Genomic DNA, 17,938 nt, shown 5'->3' with positions numbered 1-17,938 from the left:
CGCACGAAATCTGTGAATCTCGGCTGCGCTGAAAGGAGCTCTAGAGCGCCAGGGAACGGACACGTGCCTGCATTAACACATTGTGCTGCAATTAGAATCTAGACCCGCAGTGCGCGACACACAGTGACAGTGCACACCCACGAATTACGTTGTTTTTAATGGATTTAGGGGGAAAGTGGGGCGGAACCGGGTACGCGGGTCAGACCGGGTAGCATTGTTTTTCTAACAAGGAGAGTATTTTAGGTGTCCGCCTCCGATCATTTTGATTTTTGGATATGTTATAGAGGACCGAAAAATAAGGAATACGTGTTTTTTATTTTTCCCCGCTTTCATATTTGGCGGGTGAAAACTGCGTTGAAAGTTAGGGTTGAAAAATCATTTTTGTGGATTTTTGAAAATGTGGTGAGTCAGTCATATTCCGCATTCAAAGACACGAAATTCGTCCATTGACACTATTCCCCTATCTCTAATAGTTCTCGAGATATTCCACGAAAATGATTTTTCAACCCTAACTTTCAACGCAGTTTTCAGCCCCCAAAATATGAAAACGGGGAAAAATAAAAAAACACGTATTTCTTATTTTTTGGGCCTCTATAACATATGCAAAAATCAAAATGATCGGAGGCGGACACCTAAAATACTATCTTTGTAAGATAAGAGCTGCGACATGCAACGCGTGGTGTTACGTTCGGGTGGACCTACGACAGTATGAGATCAATCGCAGCGCGAAGACCGTCGTAGTTCTTCATTTCAGAGAAGTTTAAGGATTTCGAGTGGAAAAGTTGCAGTGTTGCGTTGGTGAATTGCCTTTTTTATGCCACTTGGATTTAACGAATCTGTTACGGTAAGTACTGCATTGTATTCTGTAGTCTTTGCACGGTTTTTTTACGTATTACCCGGCTCTTTATCGCAGGTTGAAGTGAAAATATTTAATGTTTAGTAAATCACCTCATTTGGGGCAAAACCGGGTATTTGAGTATGGGGCAAAATCATAGAAGCTGATTTTTAATCTTTAAAAAATCCAATAATAATCTTGATTGTGTGTATAGATCGCGGATGGACTCATGAGATTTGCACAAATATTTAGGAAGGAGACGAGACCTTTATTTGTGATTTTTGCGCAGTAGATACATTAAAATAAATGTATGTATAAATTAGGTTTGTTAAAATATTTTTCTTTATGGTTTCTAAAATTATAGGAATAATGCTTTTATATTTATATTATATTTTATGCGCTTTTTAATAGGTACCCGATATTACTCACCCCTTAGGGTGAAACCGGATACTTGCATACTTCTGACAAGGGAATATTTCGAACCCGGAAATTCGAAAAAATCTGAAACTTTGTGAATATGTAGAGAATTTCCTCCTGATTACAACGGAATTTTTGTTTGCTGCCCAAATTCACTCTAAGGGAGTATAATTGACCGCTGAAAGTCCGGTTATTTACCGATTTTGTGTTATAACTCGTGAACTGTAAAATAATTTTTTCACCAAATGCTAGATCTAATTAAAAGAAGTAACTTTTGTCTTGAAACTTTTTTTCCATCTCTTACAGTTCGCGAGTTATAACCCAAAATCTGAAAATAGCCGAATTTTCAAGGGTTAATTTCACTCCCTTCTAATGAATTTGGGCAGCAAACAAAAATTGCGTTGTAATCAGGAGGAAATCCCCTACATATTCACAAAGTTTCAGATTTTTTTGAATTTTCGGGTTCGGGATCATCCCTTGTGAGTAAAACTTGTTTTCCTGTGAGTCAAATAATTTTTTTTAAAATAAGAACTCTCATTTTATGATCCTGTAAGGTCCAATTAAGATTTCCAGCGATGTCCAAAGTTTATTTTACCGTCCGACTTTATGCTAGCAGGAGAAATACATTAGGCACCCGGTTATGCCCCACTTTCCCCCAACTAAATTGAATATCACGTTCCGAGTTTAATTCCACCTCGTACTACGTACACCCGGAATCTTGCGAAGTCGACCGTCCCGTCCCGTGAAAGAAGAAACACCGCCAAGAACACGGCACTGCGAAACGAAGTTCCCGCAAACTCTCATCGTTCGATGAGACACCCAAACACCCCCGGCGAACAGAAGCAGCCGGAACACACATTAGCAGGATGACTCTCGCAGAAAAGAAAGGATCGCGCCCGTAACAATCTCCCCTCCCAACCCGCCCCCCTTTTTATCGCTCTTGCTTCTCGCGATCTCAAAGGGTGAGCGATGCGCGAGTTCGGTTTATAGCCCGCGGAATATCGTCAACCACCGTCCCCACCCCCTCGCCCCACACAAGGCTCCCCTATCTCTTCTGTCGCAGGTTTCGCCGATTACCCGCCTTCTGCGGCCGTCCTCGTTCATCGCGGCGCGAAAGAGAAGCACCCAGAGTCCTCCCGGTGCTCGCTCACCCCCCACCCTTAAAGATCACGGTCGCAGGTTCACCCTGTCTCGTCGCTCTCCCCCTTTACCCCCGCCTCCAACTCCTAGCATCCCTCTCTCTCCGTTTCACACACCCCGTCTACCCTCTCGCGTCCACTCTGGACGTCTTCGTCGTCGTCCGTCTCGGTCCCTCTCGCCAGCGCCGCACAGGGGCTTCATCCCCCTACGAGGCGCGTTTCTGCGACTCGCGCATCCGGGGTTGCGATTCGAGAGGGTACAGCGTAGCGCGCCAGGGTGGGGGACGCCGACGGACTGGTGGGAGACGCGGACGGCAGGGTGGGGGATGTTTGACTACAGTGAGCGCGACTCGATTGTCAGTTAGTATTGGGTTAGGTCAGCCCAGAGTAACGTCGTTGATCGTCGGCGTTCCTCGTGGTCGGACGGCGACGTTTGTTGTTTATAGTAGAGTAGTAAACATCGTTTTTTACGTACTTTCGTCCCTCCTTTCGTTGCTCCCCCCAACCCTCGACTCTGGCTCCACCAAGTGTGTCTCCGGCTCGACTATTCGTTCCTCCGTCGATATCGGTTCAACGTCGCCGGGACTGGTGCCAGTTTCGCGGAGAGACGCGACACGATCGAGCTGTCCACGAGCCCAGCGGAGCAGAGGATCCTCCGCAGCGAACGCCTCGTGGGTGCACCCCGAAGACGGCCCGTGCGAACGGCGGGATCAAGAGGTTACTGCGTACAACGCGGCTCCCTCTAGATCGCCCACGCTGTTTGGTGCAGTGAAGCGCGTCAGGTACACGCGACACCCGCTCGACGTTTGCCCGCATACCTCGATACCTATTTCGCCGAAAGTGAATCGCTATTGTGCAGAGAAGTGGATGGAGTGTCAAAGTGATACCACGCAGCACGGATCGTAGAATGGCACTGTCTTATCTCCAGGAGGCGCAAATCAACGCAGGTACGTGAGACCCGCGTGACACACGCAGCTTCGCCCGGACACCCTCGCGATAGCAATTAGGGCTAGCCTAGGCGCGATCATCCCCACGTCGCGCAGCTCAGCCTGAGGATTTAGCTACCGAAGGAAATTCTGTCGTATTCCATCTTTGTGTCTCTTTGTATCGCGTCACCGTCGAAAACAGAAGCGATCCGCGTCTTTGCGGCTCGCCTTTGTTTTGCCCACCGTCAAGGTGATTACCCCAGTTCATTCATTCTCCGGGCGTCGGGATCCACTGATCCAAACCGCGGTTGTTGTTGTTCTCTGAGATTCGCGGGATGGAGGCGTCGCGTTGTTGCCGGCGGGACTCCGGCGGAGAACGGGAAAGCCCCGATGCGGGACAGTGAGAAGCGAAGTGGCGCGACGTCTTCCTTTTCGCGGGCAGGAGGGAGCGCCTGGCTCGGCGCCAGGGTCTAAAAGCGCCCGGCGCGGCGACACGCTCGCGTGTTGTGACACATTGTAAACATCGATAAGCCGGGAACATGTGAAATTGCTTGACGCACAGAGAGAGACCGAGCCTCAGCGAGGTGGTGCAGCCAGGAAAAGTCAGCCTCGACTGCGTTTCGCGCTTGCCGACGGTCGCCTGGCTAAAAATACGCCGCGCGCGGTTGCGAGAAAACGCTTCGGAGACCAAGTGCCTATGACGTCCCCGCGAATTCCCGTCGAAGCCGTTTCTCTGACTCGCGAAGCAGTTGCGCCGGACTTTTCCGTCGATCGCGGTGGAAGATCGATTCGGTTCGATGCCTCGCGCGTGGGGTAATATTGCTGCGGGGGTGCTGGTGATATTCGCTGAGGCGGTGGTGAGGGGTTTTTCTCCTCGGGATATGATAGGAATTAAGGGAAGAATTTTTGGCGCTGGAGGGAAAGGGATCGAAGGGAGGAATGTCGGGGTTGCGACCAATTAGGGAAGGGATGCGAGCGGGGGCGGTTCTCGTCGTCGTGTTGCTGGGAAACGCGGGCGATTGTAGGCTGTAAGAATCCTAGCTCCGCGTTAAGGGAGCTTTGGGGCAGAGGAGAAAGAGAATAGGAGATCCTTACGCACCCTTATTGATTCAACCGGCTCTCATTACGCGCCCCTCTTCTAAACGGTCCATTAATTAGTAAGTGGCGGGTAGTGTTCCTGGTTTCTCTATATTTTTTGTTTCTCGAGAGATCAGAAATGAGATCATACCTCTTGAGAATTCTGGAGAAATTGGAAAAAATATTGCAAAAATTATATTTCTGGAGTAATGTTAATAATATTTAGCAAAAACGCAAGAAAACCTTAACTAAATGATTATTCCTGTCTAATTTATACAAAACTTGTGTAAATGAAAAAATAGATATTAAATATAATTGGTAAATTATTTATTTAGTACAAAATTTGTACAAAGCGAAACATTAATTTTTGGTTTTAAAATTTATTTCTAAATAGCACAATGCGATTAGTGTAGTGTCAGTGAATCTATTTCTTTTTTGTGGTAAAATCTGTTACTGTTATATTTTCACGTTTTATATATATATATAAATTTTATATAAAATGTTTGCATGATCCAGAATTTCTTCCAAATCGGTTAAAAAACGCATTTTCTCATTTAATAACCAAGATATATATATACAATAGTCTTATCTCCTCTTTTCTATATTTCTTCTTTACTAGCCACAAGAAACTCATTAGCTACTTAATTCGGTATACAATTTTTCTAAATTTTTAAATAAGAATTTAAGAGCACCTTCAGCAGTTAATAATATCCAATCATCTGTACTGTGGTTTTCTATTGGAATTCGTACAGGTTTTAATGTTATTAATAAGAAGTATTATAAATTGTAGATGTGTTTTTTTACGTTGGCGATTAACTAAGTAGTGATACATTCATTTACGAAAATAAATTAAATTTATAATATTTTTCCTAGACTTAAGTTTCTCGAGAAATTATAGTATTATAGTATAACTCGCTGGGAGTAGTGTTTCATCTCGAGAAATTTTATAATTGCTTATTTCTTATTTGCAAATATTATAAATGAGATTTATAATATTTTTCCTAGACGTAAGTTTCTCGAGAAATTAATAGTATTTCTCGAGAAATAAGAAATAAGCAATTATAAAGTTTCTGGAGAAGGAACACTAGTGACCGAGCGAGCGTGCTCGATACCTTGTTTCCCGAGATCACCCCTCGATTCCCCCTGTTCTTACTCCGCAAAGTGTTACCGCGTTAAGTTTGACGAAAGAGATTTCACTAGTTCCCTAAACGGAGCCTGCGGTTAATTTAATTACGGCGGCAGCGTGCCCGTGACGTCAGTCACGCGGATGAGCAATCATCGGGGAGGTGCAACCCCAATTGCCCTTTTTCGAAAAATTCCTCGCGGTCAAATTACTCGACCCCCTCCCGGCGAAAGTTATTCTCGACCGACGAGCCCGTGAAAATCAATGCGTTTTCTTCGGGGCCCTGCGAATTCGTCGATAGGGAAACTTGCGTGTGCACTCCCTGGTACATTCTCATCCCTTTCTTGTCGCGATTGATTGCAAGCGCGTTGTAATTCACCCGAAGCGCACGGCGCGTCAGAAAAGTGTCCTGTTTCTCGGTGAACGAAAAAATGACCTTTAAGTCGCGATAGACGTGCAGTTTCGCGGAGTCGTTGGCCTCGAGAGGCGGTGCACACCGCGGTGACGTGGGTGGGTAGTCGAGGCTTATGAATGAACCGGCGCGTGCGAGAGTGTGAGTGAATGGAGGAGGACCGAGAGCGGGCCTCACGTGTGAGCTACGTGTGTGGGAGGAGGGACGAGGAGGAGGAATACTACGGGCGATCGAGCGAGGAGGAGAGGAGAGCCGCGCGGGTGGAGAAGATCGTCGAATGCCGCGCGATTCGCACACCGTACACGTACACTGGTCCTTTTTCCACATCGCACGCCCGTTCCACGTACCCTGGTCGAGTCCTTCGGGTTACACAACGCGGTTCGTTGTAAAACACGACGCTGCTCGTCGCGGTACCTTCTAACAATTTCGCCATACCGATACCGCAATACCGTGAACTTATCGCAGTGGGTGTTGCGAGGTATAGGTGCTTAAAAAAATAACTTTAGAGAGTGGTTTCGTTCTGGACCTCCTGGGCAGTTGTTGTCGACAATCCTCCGGCGCAGGGTGCATATTTGTTTTCCGTGAATAGTATCTAAAAGCACCCTGAGCTGGAGGGAACATAGTAGAGCTATTTAGCTGCTCTCCGTGGATGTACTCATCCACTGCGCATCCCCCACCTACAGCAAGGACCTCCCCTCTGTTCCAGGACTCTTAAGCAGCCAGCATCTCGACATGAAGCAAGAGTCCGAAAAGCAACCGCTCTCGCCGCCCCTCAACAACAACACGTCGCAAGTGATGTTCCCCGGGATGAACAGCGCGGCTGCAGGCCTGTCGATGCTCACACCCCAGCAGCTCCTCGCCGCGAGTCGGACGGCTGCGTTAATGGCCGCGGGGATCCCCGTGTCCTTGCACGCGACGCTCGCCGCGAGCCCTTCCCTCTACAGACACCATCAGACCTTGTTCGGTGGTTGGGCGCCACCAGCAGCATCCTCTCCGCCGTCGCCGATCCATCACTCGCCGGGGCCAGTGTCGCCCGCGCTCAGCACCAAGTCCACGTCCAGACGCTCGGCCAATAGCGCCGCGGCGAATAACAATAATAATAACAACAACGTGGTGAGCAGCAGCGGCGACAGGATGTCGAAGAAAGGCCAGGCGACGAGGAGGAAGAGCGCCAAGGCGAAGACGGAGAGCGTGCAGGCGTCGATCGAGGGCTCGGCACCGCTCAGTCCACCCACCTCGGTCAGCCCCGAGGCGGGCAAAGACGGAAGGGACAAGGTGTTCACCTGTGGAGTGTGCTCGAGATCCTTCGGATACAAGCACGTGCTGCAGAACCACGAGCGCACGCATACCGGGGAGAAACCGTTCGAGTGCCCGGAATGCCACAAACGGTAAGTTCGCGATGTTGGAAGGAATCGATTAACCCTTAACTGGTATACTGTTTTTGGTAAACGTGACTGATATACTGGGGTCGTGGCAGACCCCAAATAAAAAAGGGCACAGAAATTTGTAAAGTCGACACTAGAGCAACCACTATGAACATTTTCTTCTTAGGTAATGTAGAAAATAATAGAAGCGTAGAAAGTTAAACTATTATTATAAAATTAATTAGAAATTCAGATAACCAACTTAGATAACCGAAAATTGTACATCGAACTTTGGGTGCTTGGGGTCATGAGCGACCCCAGGATACCAGTTAAGGGTTAAGAAAGCGACATGCAGTTCTTTCTTTTTATATTAAACTTCTATATATATATATACTCTGTCATATAAGAAGGAACCTGCGCATAGGGACATGCCATGCGAACTCGGACTGATTTAGGAGTATATTTTCGTAGATTACTGAAATTTCAATATTATTATTATTATTATTATTATTGAATGACTTTATGGATCGTTACAATTAAAATTACAATGGCGAGTAGGCGAGGTTCAGCATTAACTGCTGCTCTACAAGCTAACCTAAAAAGTTGTTGGGAGATAAAAGAAAAGGAAAGAAAACATATATATGTTGTAGTCTTTAGTGATATTTAAACGTACCTCAAAGGATTTTTCGAAATTTTGAGAAATGTCGATTTTACAGCTGTTTGAAGTTAAGTGCTAACTTTTTTTTCAATTCATTATGGCTATGGAAGTAGTGAACGGATGGAGATGAGCTTTACGGTGCTTATAGAGAAGACATTGAAATTTTAAGAAAAAATTATTTCAGTTTAAAAAAAAAAATTTAACCATTTTTGTGCAATTATTTTATACAAATGCAGGTTTTTAACATCGGGCGCGATTTTAAGAATCTCAAAAAATAGGAGAATATAGTTCTATCCTTCCCCTTGATGGACAAATTTTCAAAAATATGGGCATTTTAAAATTGGCCCTGTAAAAATTGACGAAAGTTGACGCTGCACGCGGTACACGCTTCGGCCAAGCGGCTATACCTGATATTCTTATACAGTATTCTAAAAAATAGCAAGTATTTGAAAAAAAAATCGAAGGAGGAAAACTCTTACTGTTTTTTATATCCAACATAATACGGTATCTGAATTTTTGGTGTTCGCAATATTTTCCTTGAAACGAGGGTGACTTTTAGTTTTTTAAATGGAATGCTATATATTTGATTACCCAATATGAAAACGACTGTCAAGACAAATTCAACGATATGGTATACTATGACCTTCAAGGCCATACTCCTCTACTAGATAGATAGTTCAATATATTTACTTCATTCCTAACCTTGTGTAGCCTTCAAGGTCATAGTGTACCATATGGTTGAATTTGTCTTGACAGTCGCTGTCATATTGGGTAATCAAATATGCAGCATTCCATTTAAAAAACTAAAAGTCACCCCCGTTTCAAGAAAAATATTGCGAATACTAAAAATTGAGGTATCGTATTATGTTGCATATAAAAAACAGTAAGAGTTTTCCTCCCTCAGTTTTTTTAAAATACTTACCATTTTCGAAAATCCTGTATAAGTGTACCGAGGGTGCTGGGCGACGCAGCGTTAACTTTCGGCAATTTTTACAGGCGCAATTTTAAAATGTCCATATTTTTGAAAATTTGTCCATCAAGGGGAAGTATAGAACTACAGTCTCCTATTTTTTCAGATTTTTAAAATCGCGCCCGATGTTAAAAACCTGCATTTGTTTAAAATAATTGCACAAAAATGGTTAAAATTTTTTTTTTTAAACTGAAATAATTTTTTCATAACAATTCCTTCTCCATCCGCTTACTACTTCCATATCTATAATGTATTGAAAAAAAGTTAGCACTTAACTTCAAACAGCTGTAAAATCGACATTTCTCAAAATTTCGAAAAATCCTTTGAGGCACGTTGAAATACCACTAAAGACCACACCATATTAAAATTTCATCAATCTACGAAAACTTACTCCGAAATCTGTCCGAGTTCGCATGAAATATCCCCATAGACCTGTTCCGCGCTACTATTGGCTATACCGCAACCAACGCTCCCTCGGAGCCAATGAGCTCATTCTACACGCGTGAAACGGGTTGCTTCTGACATGACAAGGAGAACAGATGGGTTTTAATATCCACGAAACGTTTCCTGGATGATTGCAGATTCACGCGGGACCACCATCTCAAGACCCACATGCGGCTGCACACGGGGGAGAAGCCGTACCACTGCAGCCACTGCGATCGCCAGTTCGTCCAGGTAGCGAATCTCCGGCGCCACTTACGCGTGCACACCGGCGAGCGGCCGTACGCCTGCGAGCTGTGCTCGGCGAAATTCAGCGACTCGAATCAGCTGAAAGCTCATCTGCTGATCCACAAGGGCGAGAAGCCGTTCGAGTGCGAGCACTGTCAGATGCGGTTCCGCAGGAGGCACCACCTGATGCATCACAAGTGCGGCACCGGCGCCGCTGGCCAGATACCAAGGTCGCAGGTCGCCTCTCCGTCGTTGGCCAGCGACGACCTGGACGAGGACATCGACATCGACATAGACGTGGAGATGGAGGAGCCGGAGGCCGGCAGGAAATCGATGACGCCGGTCAGACCGGCGCATCGTCAGCTACCCAGCCCCGTGGTAACCAGCACGCTACCGATGCCGTTGCCGCTCAACCTGTCCGGCATCCCCGTCAACCTTCCCGAGCAAACCGAGCCGGAGGACCTCTCCATGTCCACGGGCATGCACAGGCCGCACTCCCACTCGCACAGCAGCGGAGACTCGCCGATGAGCCGGAGCCCCAGCAGCGACACCATCCACGAGGAGGACGACGAGGAGCTGGACGTGTCAGACGCAAGCCCCAGCAGCCTTTTCCTACAGAATCACCGCAACCAGTACGCCCACCACCTCGCCACCCTCGGCAACACGGCGCCGGCTAACGTCGGCCATGCGTCCTAGTGGAGTCTCTAGGGGTACGTAGACACACGGCTACGTAGAAAGGCGAGCCATGTACAAACTCTTCTTTTCACTCGGTTCGACGCACTGATCTACATGCTCCTCGATAACGAGACTGGTCCTTTATCGATGAAATATTGCACTCGGCGAATCACATAACGCGATCGTCCTGATTACTTTCGCATCAGAGCGCCTGCTTGAATTTCTTTGCACAGGGTAATTTGCTTCAGTGGAAGCTACAAGCTCGCCACACTGAGGAGAGCTTTAGCCAGCCACGTTTCTCTCAATTCTTCAATGTCCTCTTCGCTTCTTTTTAAGTTGTTATGCTCTATATAAGAATATTTTCTGTGCAATAATTAACATACAGTAGGATTCTGATCAAAAAGTGGCTTGGTAAGCCTTCGAAAGAAGCAGCTAACCAAAGTTCCGTTGTACCAGTTCGTAGTTCCTCCTGACCATGGCGCACTCAGGATTTAATCTTGGGGGGAGCCAAGTTGAAGGGTTAATACTTTTAAAGTAAAAATTTATTTAAAGCGTAAAATTCAGTTTTCTTTTCTTCTTGCAACGCCCCTTCTTTGGGGATGCCCCTTGGCCCCTCCTCTGGGTGCGCCACTGCTCCGGATTCAAGTGATGGAGGATAGGTTCGACCAAGTTGATCAAATTAAGTGGATTCGCTCTTGCGTCGCAAGCAGCGCGAATCTTGCAACTTTCATCTACACGTATATACCGCGGTGGAGTCGTCACAGAAATTTTAGGCTCATACCGAACCCAGTATGTATATATAGATCAGTGGTTCGACGCGTCTACCCACGGGGGAAGGGAAACTTCTCGAGTGCGGGGGCGAGCAGGATGGGGAACGATATCGTAGAAGAGTATACATATATATCTATGTAGGCGGTGTAAACGTGTAGAACCTTCCTCGTTCCCTCTGGGTAGTGAAGCTCGAACCTCTCAGCCCACGATTGTATCCTCGCTAAGAATCCTCCAAGCACCGGTACACAGTCACTATTGTTAAGATGCTTTTTATAGATTTAATCGTAATTTATACAATTAATTTTTCGACAGAAAAAGACGCGTCCCTGAATCCCGAAGATCCACCCCTCTTCGAAACGTCTTTCTCTCGGTTTTTGTCGAAAAATTAATATTATATATATACACACACATATAGATATATATTACGTATACTTAGATGGATAAGGGTGATAGAGACGTTTCGAAGAGGGTAGGCTCCCTGGAAGCCCGAGCTTTCTTTTTCGGGCGCAAGGTTCCTAGCGTATGCACGTACATTTGTATTTAACGAGTCCGTCAGCCCGGCGGCTTTACAAAGGACAATAGGGCAACAGCGCGGCGCGCAACCGCAAGGTGTACGTATAAAGTAAATGCAAATGAGAGGAGGTGGGAGACAGGAAATAAGAGAGAAACTGAATCGATGATCGTAGAGTAGTGGAACGAAAACGAGAGGCAACGAAGAACTTAACCCTTAACTGGTATCCTGGGTCGCACATGACCCCAAGCACGCAAAGTTCGCTGCAAAAAAGTTTGTCAACTGAATTTCTAATTAATTTTATAGTTAATAGTTTAACTTTCCACGTTCCTATTATTTTACACATTACCTAAGAACAAAATATTCATAGAGGATGATCCAGTGTCGACTTTGCAAATTTCTGTGTCCTTTTTTATTTGGGGTCTGCCACGACCCCAGTATACCAGTCACGTTTGCCAAAAACAGTATACCAGTTAAGGGTTAAAAAACGCTGGACAAGTTCGTAAATCGGCGATGCGCGGGAGCGACGGAGGACCGACGGAACCGAAGTCGCTCCACCTCGCTACTTTTACTGCCGGAGGAACTTGTACACCAGAGTACATTCGTTGCGAGTAGCTTCTCCATTCAATATCGCGAGCAAGCTTCGTCTTTTCTCATTTCTCAGTTAATATCTATCCAGCATTCGTCATCGGCTAAATACAGTATCTGCCTTTGTTTCTCCAATGGAACGCTTCTATCTACAGCTTTACGCGAAGCAGCACGTTCTCTGTGAAGGAACACATCCAGACGCTGATACGTGTTGCAGTGAAACACTGATGAGCAGGTTTCATGACTCTTGCATCTTGCTCACGCGCCTAGCTAATGAGCAAGATGCCAGTTCCGCTTCTGATGCTGAGGCACGGGAACCGATCTGCAGACGTAGCATCATGATGCATGTATCAACGTTTTTCACTGCAACATGCATCAGCGTCAGGAGGACCCTTACCACTTGGCCAACCACGCGACTGTGTTCCTCGTCCAGGAACGAGCTCGAGACAACTTGTCCTGTTCCTCGCCCTTCACGGTTCCTTCTTAATTGGATAATGACCTTAAAAAAAAGATATACACTGGGTATCGTTAAAGATCCTGTTCACAGCTCCGAAACACACCTAGCACGGCAGCTTCGGTCCAAATGATTCCACCTTTCATCGTCCTCAAACATCTTGAGCCACCGAACAAACGGAGATTCGCAACTGTCCTCTGCCCGTGACAGGTTCATTTGCATTCGCCACTGGCAAATACCAGCGCCCCGTAAAACGATACGCTGACGTGAATATGAAATCCTCGATTCGCGCCAATCCTCACAATGACCCCCCCGGATAACCCTGTGGACACGGGCGTGGATTCTAGGCGACCGAGGATCCTGAAGAGGAAGGATCCATCCTCGGCTCATTCTCATGCATAATCGGCCATCATCTTCGCTCTTCTTCTCCGATTTCCGTCCATTTCTTTCCTGTCCATCCTCAATGGCCAGCAGCCGGTTCCTACGGATGATCCCCGGGGATAGCCTTTGTCCTAGCTCGAGCCGTCTGTTTCGCGCGAACCAGTTTTCGCAATGATATACCAGCTCGCTGAAAATTTCGCAGCCGTCGCTGGGGCCCCGCGGACGTCGGCCTCCTCTGCGATCTTGCTCTCCATTCTTCTCCTCTTCCTTCTAGGACCGCCCGACTCCGCTGCGCCGTTTCTCAATGGTCCACTGATTTACAGTGGCTCGCGAACGTGGTCGAACACCTAGAATTGAAATCAGTATCAAGAGAAATATATACACATATGCTTGGCTTAAGCTTTGAAGGAAATATTATGTTTATTATACATACGCGTACCGTGAACTGGGGTGACTTTGCCCACTTTTTTTACTCTGACTGAAAAATTAGCATACGCTTGAATTCGCTATTGTTCTCTACGTTTCACCTTGGAGAAATTATTGCTATCCATTACAAAACACCGCATGTTCTAATTACTTCACAATAAAATTAAATAAAGTCTCAACGCAAAGTGGGCTATGTCACCGCGGCGCGAGCAAAGTCACAAAAGCGTTCGAACTCTGGAAATTGTTTACACCTTTATTCTACTATATATCGATATCTGGTTGGACCTTCTTTGTCATTAAAATTCGGAGCCTTTTTCCAAAGTTGCCATTACCAATTTGAGCAAGTGTTCTTAAATATTCGGAACGTTCCCTTAATCTTTCCATCAACTGTCTCCCGCAAATCTGCGTTTCCGTTCTCGTCGAATTCATCGTCACCATGTTGCCACGTAAAACTTGCCACGCGACGTCTTCGGACCGCCCGAAGCTACCAATATTTACATCTCCTGTGACAGAGCATTGTTTCACCTGTCGATGCCGCTTGACTTCTACGCGCTCGAACACTTCTGCGACGCCGTTACATCTCCACAGCGAATGCTTCGTAATTTCTGCTAGCACGCATCAGTCGATTGCGTTGAAATTTCATTACCCTCGAGACTGAAGTCTAACCCGCGTATTTCTCTGTATTCAGATTTTAATTCCCCGCTTCCGAGCAGTTTCGTGAGCCGCGTACATGTGTCCGGTCCTGGGTCATGCAAATTTCACCGGCGGCAGGCCCCGGCGAGCCGAGGCCACCTCGGGTCATTGTTCCACGGGGTCAGTCCCGGGACACTTTCGTGTGGCGAGAGAAGAACGGGCCAAACGTCATTCACCTCCCTCTTCCGGGTCGGCTGCAGCCCCCACGTTTGCCCCATCCCCTTGCCGGGCGAAGGAGCAAGAATGCCCTGGAAATATAACCTGACACTGTGCATACCTCCTTGGGGTTTTTCGGGGCACAAAGGGCGGCGGAGGGAGAGAGACAGCCGGGTGGGCCTCCGCCTCTGCATTTCGTGCAAATATCGTTCCCGTGAATGCCAGGGGCCCGAAATTGCCCTCGTTTCGCTTCTATTCGGTTCGTACGGCCGTTTCGCAAGGGTAGCAGAGAAAGGAAGCGTCAATGGCCCGCGCCTGTGTCGAGCAACAGTTCCTTCAACGAGACCTCCTGCGCGCCTGCCCCCGAGGACGTCTGTTGCGTCGGCTGTTCTGCCGATTCTACGGAGAGCTCGATGAGCAATAGAAGAGCGTATCTTCGCGCCTGATCGTATGCGCGGTCCTTGAGCCAGGGCCATCGTTTCGCAGAACGTCCCCAAAGCAGGAGCGACTTCTCTAACGTCGCATCGTAGCTGACTACTTCGATTTCGATAGTATCACGCTGCTGGGAAAGAAACGTGTAAAAGTTCCCTTCGCTAAAAGTGAAAATTTCGTTCGGAAAGCTTCCCGAGTGAAACGGCACCCTCCTCCAGCGTTACACTTTCGCCACATTCCTCCCGAAGGTCTCCGGCTCGTACCGCGCCAGTTTTCACTCGTTATTCACGTTCGAACCTTCGGGAACCATTTTCCACCCCACTTCCTTCCTCCTTTCTCTCTAAAACCACGGCACCCACCCTTTTTACACGTGTCGGAAGGCACCTCGAGCTCGTTCCACCGAGACGTTCCGATCTCTCGTCAACGCCTGTTCTCCCTGCTGGAAGTGTCCTTTCTTTTTCTCCCCTCTGCCTACGTGCTGGTACACTTCGAAGAGCAAGTGCACAGTTTCGAATGGAAGACGGCTCAGATCCTCGAATTTCTCTGGTCTCGTTCTTTCTTTCCTTAAATTCTGTCCGCGTACTTTGTGCCACGAAGCTGAGCATGGCGACAGAGGTCAGCAGGCCTGGACCTCGTGCCCTGACAGAAAGGCAAGCCGCCAGTAATCCCGAGTGTATTTGTTCATAGAAAACGAAACACATCCTTCGGTGTAAAGAAGGTTGTAACTAAACTGCGAATTTACAGGGTGAACCAACGTAATTTAATCATCAAACTCTTCTTCGATCATTTGCATCCGAAGGGACTAGGCTAGCTTTTTTTATTAGAATCCTACTGTATGTTATTAATGTTTACTTAATAATTAATGCGCAGAAAATATTCGTACATAGGCCACAGCAATTTATACACTGAACCCAAATGATCACCCTACGCAAAGAAATCCAGGCGAGCACTCTAATGCGAACATAATCAAGACGATCACGTGATAGGATTCACCGTGTACCGTAATTTATCGATAAAGGACCAATCTCGTTATTGAACAATAATACGAGCTTCGCCCTGACTTCTGCCACGGCGCATTGAAATTTACATACACCTAACGATTACTTACAGGGGAACATCCCGAACCGGGAAATTCGAGAAAATTCTCAACCTTTGCGAATATGTAGGGAATTTCCTCCTGATTACAATGCAATTTTTGTTTGCTGCCCAGATTCAGTCTAAGGGGGTGTAATTGACCTCTGAGAAAATCGATTATTTTCCAATTTTCTGCGGAAACTAAAATATTTTTTTACCAAATGCTAGATTTAATTAAAAGAAGTAACTTTTGTCTTGAAACTTGTTTTCTATCTCTTACAGTTCGGGAGTTATAGCACAAAATCGGAAAATAGCCGAATTTTCGGGGGTTAATTTCACCGCCTTCCGGTGAATTTTAACAGCAAAGAAAAATTGCTTTGTAATCAGGAGGAAATCCCCTACATATTCACAAAGTTTCAGAATTTTTGGAATATTCGGGTTCACGATCATCCCTTATCAGTCGTAAGGTGCAAATCACATCTACCAATAGGTGAGAGAACGAAAATGAAGACTCGGCATCTGCAATGCAATAATATCGCGTCTCTGGTTGTCACTTAACATTTGTACGGGCAGTTCCCATTGGAAATGGACTTTCCATGGCCAGAGCGAAAGCCAGAACGGCTACGCTCGTCGGTTCTGTTTCCTCGGTGTCGAGGACCTGTCGCTTAGATAATCGGGGTTTAATCGACGTTTAACAGCGTAACGAGAGGCGAGGTATGCTATCATAGTTTTGTAACACACTGACGGTCGTCGAGTGGAAGCTCGTCGCGGCGGAAAGAGGGCGCGTCGAAGCGTGATCCTCCGGGCGCACGTGCCCAACGACGGCCACCGCTCGGCGACTCTTGAACACGGTACCTTGAGAAAAAGACGATCGATTCCTAGTTAAATGGTTGTTAGTTCCGAATGATAACTGGTGTATTACGTTCCTGCAGGCTCCGTCTCGGCGACACGGGGCCAATTGTTCTCCACGTTTCATTTTCTAGCGGGCCGGGAAGGAAGGGGTGGGCCCACAGGCAGAGGAGAGGGGCACGGAGGAGTTTCGCGTCGAGTACCTATTCGTATTAATGGAACGTAATTAATCATTATCGTTGTTGTCCTGTTAATCTAAATGTGTAAGGAAACGTACGTGTACATGTAACTACCTGTATGTTCGTGTCGAATTATAACGTTGTGTCGGTTGCAAGACGGTGTATACCGAATTCGGAACGGCGCTAGGGGGTCGCGGGCGCGGGATCGAGCGGGCTCGGCGGGCTCGTAATAGCCGGATCAATTTTCCCGCGAGCGAGACGGGTATTTTGAAAGAATTTCGACGGACGGGAGAATTGAGGCCCCGGGCCGTGCTCGATCCCCCCTCCCAGCGGTCGTTGCCGAGCCACCCACTTTGCGTATGGTGTACCTACGGTGTATACTGTCCTCTCTCTGTATCTATGTAACTAGAGCTACGTATATAGTTATAATTTTGTACAGTCAACGCTGACGCTAAATCGTTTTGCACGAGGCCGATGGTCCGCGCGAACTCGAGGGCCTCTCGCGCCCCTCAACCCCATCGTGGATCGATGAGTTTTGGATTTGTACAGAGCGCGCCGCGGCACCTCGGAAGATTCCACTCGTCGCTTTACGTTCCGCCGAGGTGCCGCTCTGTACGCGCAACCTCTTTGCAGACGTGCCGACACACCGGCCAACTCGCGAGCGAGCCGAAAGGTGATGGTCCACGATGCGGGGCGGCTCGTCTCGCTGTTTTGTACAGATCGGGCAGCGGCGGGGGCTCGAGCTCGCCCGGCGAAAGCGGCCCACACACATGGTACAAATTCAAATGTTACGCGTGTGTAACTAGCTACTAGAACGAAGGGAAGATTACGACGACGATTAACACTTGTTCCGCGATACGAACGGACGATTTATTCTCGCAACTCGCTAATTAGGAAGATAAGAAGCAAAACGGCCACTTGAGATTACGGGGGGAGGGGGGGGGAGGGGGGGGGGGCGCACTCCGTTCGTTTTGGAAATGGGCTACACAGACACACAGACACACCGGTCTACGGGAACATTGGTACACAGGATTGCGCGGTACGCAAACGGAAACAGAGGGAGCAATCGTTGGCCTCTCGCCGATAAAATTGTGATTTCGATAGGCGTGCACCGGGGGGGGGGGAGGGGAGGGTGGGAATGGGGGGGGGAGAATCCGAG

General features: G+C 47.4%; 2 protein-coding genes across 3 annotated transcripts in view; both read left to right on the top strand.

Annotated features, from left to right (window-relative positions):
• Elp4 (Elongator complex protein 4) overlaps positions 1-17,938 on the top strand; it is a 315,058-nt gene that overhangs the window by 171,939 nt on the left and 125,181 nt on the right. The window lies entirely within an intron of this gene.
• On the top strand, positions 2,773-17,689 carry Kr (krueppel). Of its 2 annotated transcripts, XM_076808137.1 has the most exons (4): positions 2,773-3,338; positions 6,636-7,317; positions 9,503-10,300; positions 14,085-17,689. In XM_076808137.1, the coding sequence occupies exons 1-3, from the start codon at positions 3,299-3,301 to the stop codon at positions 10,284-10,286; spliced, it is 1,506 nt and encodes a 501-aa protein (XP_076664252.1). In that variant the 5' UTR covers positions 2,773-3,298; the 3' UTR covers positions 10,287-10,300; positions 14,085-17,689. The 2 variants fall into 2 exon arrangements, with proteins under 2 accessions (XP_076664252.1, XP_076664251.1); XM_076808136.1 differs by lacking the exon at positions 14,085-17,689 and having other exon boundaries at positions 9,503-11,758.

This window comes from Andrena cerasifolii, chromosome 3, assembly GCF_050908995.1.
Source record: "Andrena cerasifolii isolate SP2316 chromosome 3, iyAndCera1_principal, whole genome shotgun sequence".
Lineage (NCBI taxonomy): Eukaryota > Metazoa > Arthropoda > Insecta > Hymenoptera > Andrenidae > Andrena > Andrena cerasifolii.
Note: the sequence above shows the minus strand (reverse complement) of the source record. Positions and strands in the feature narration are given on the sequence as shown.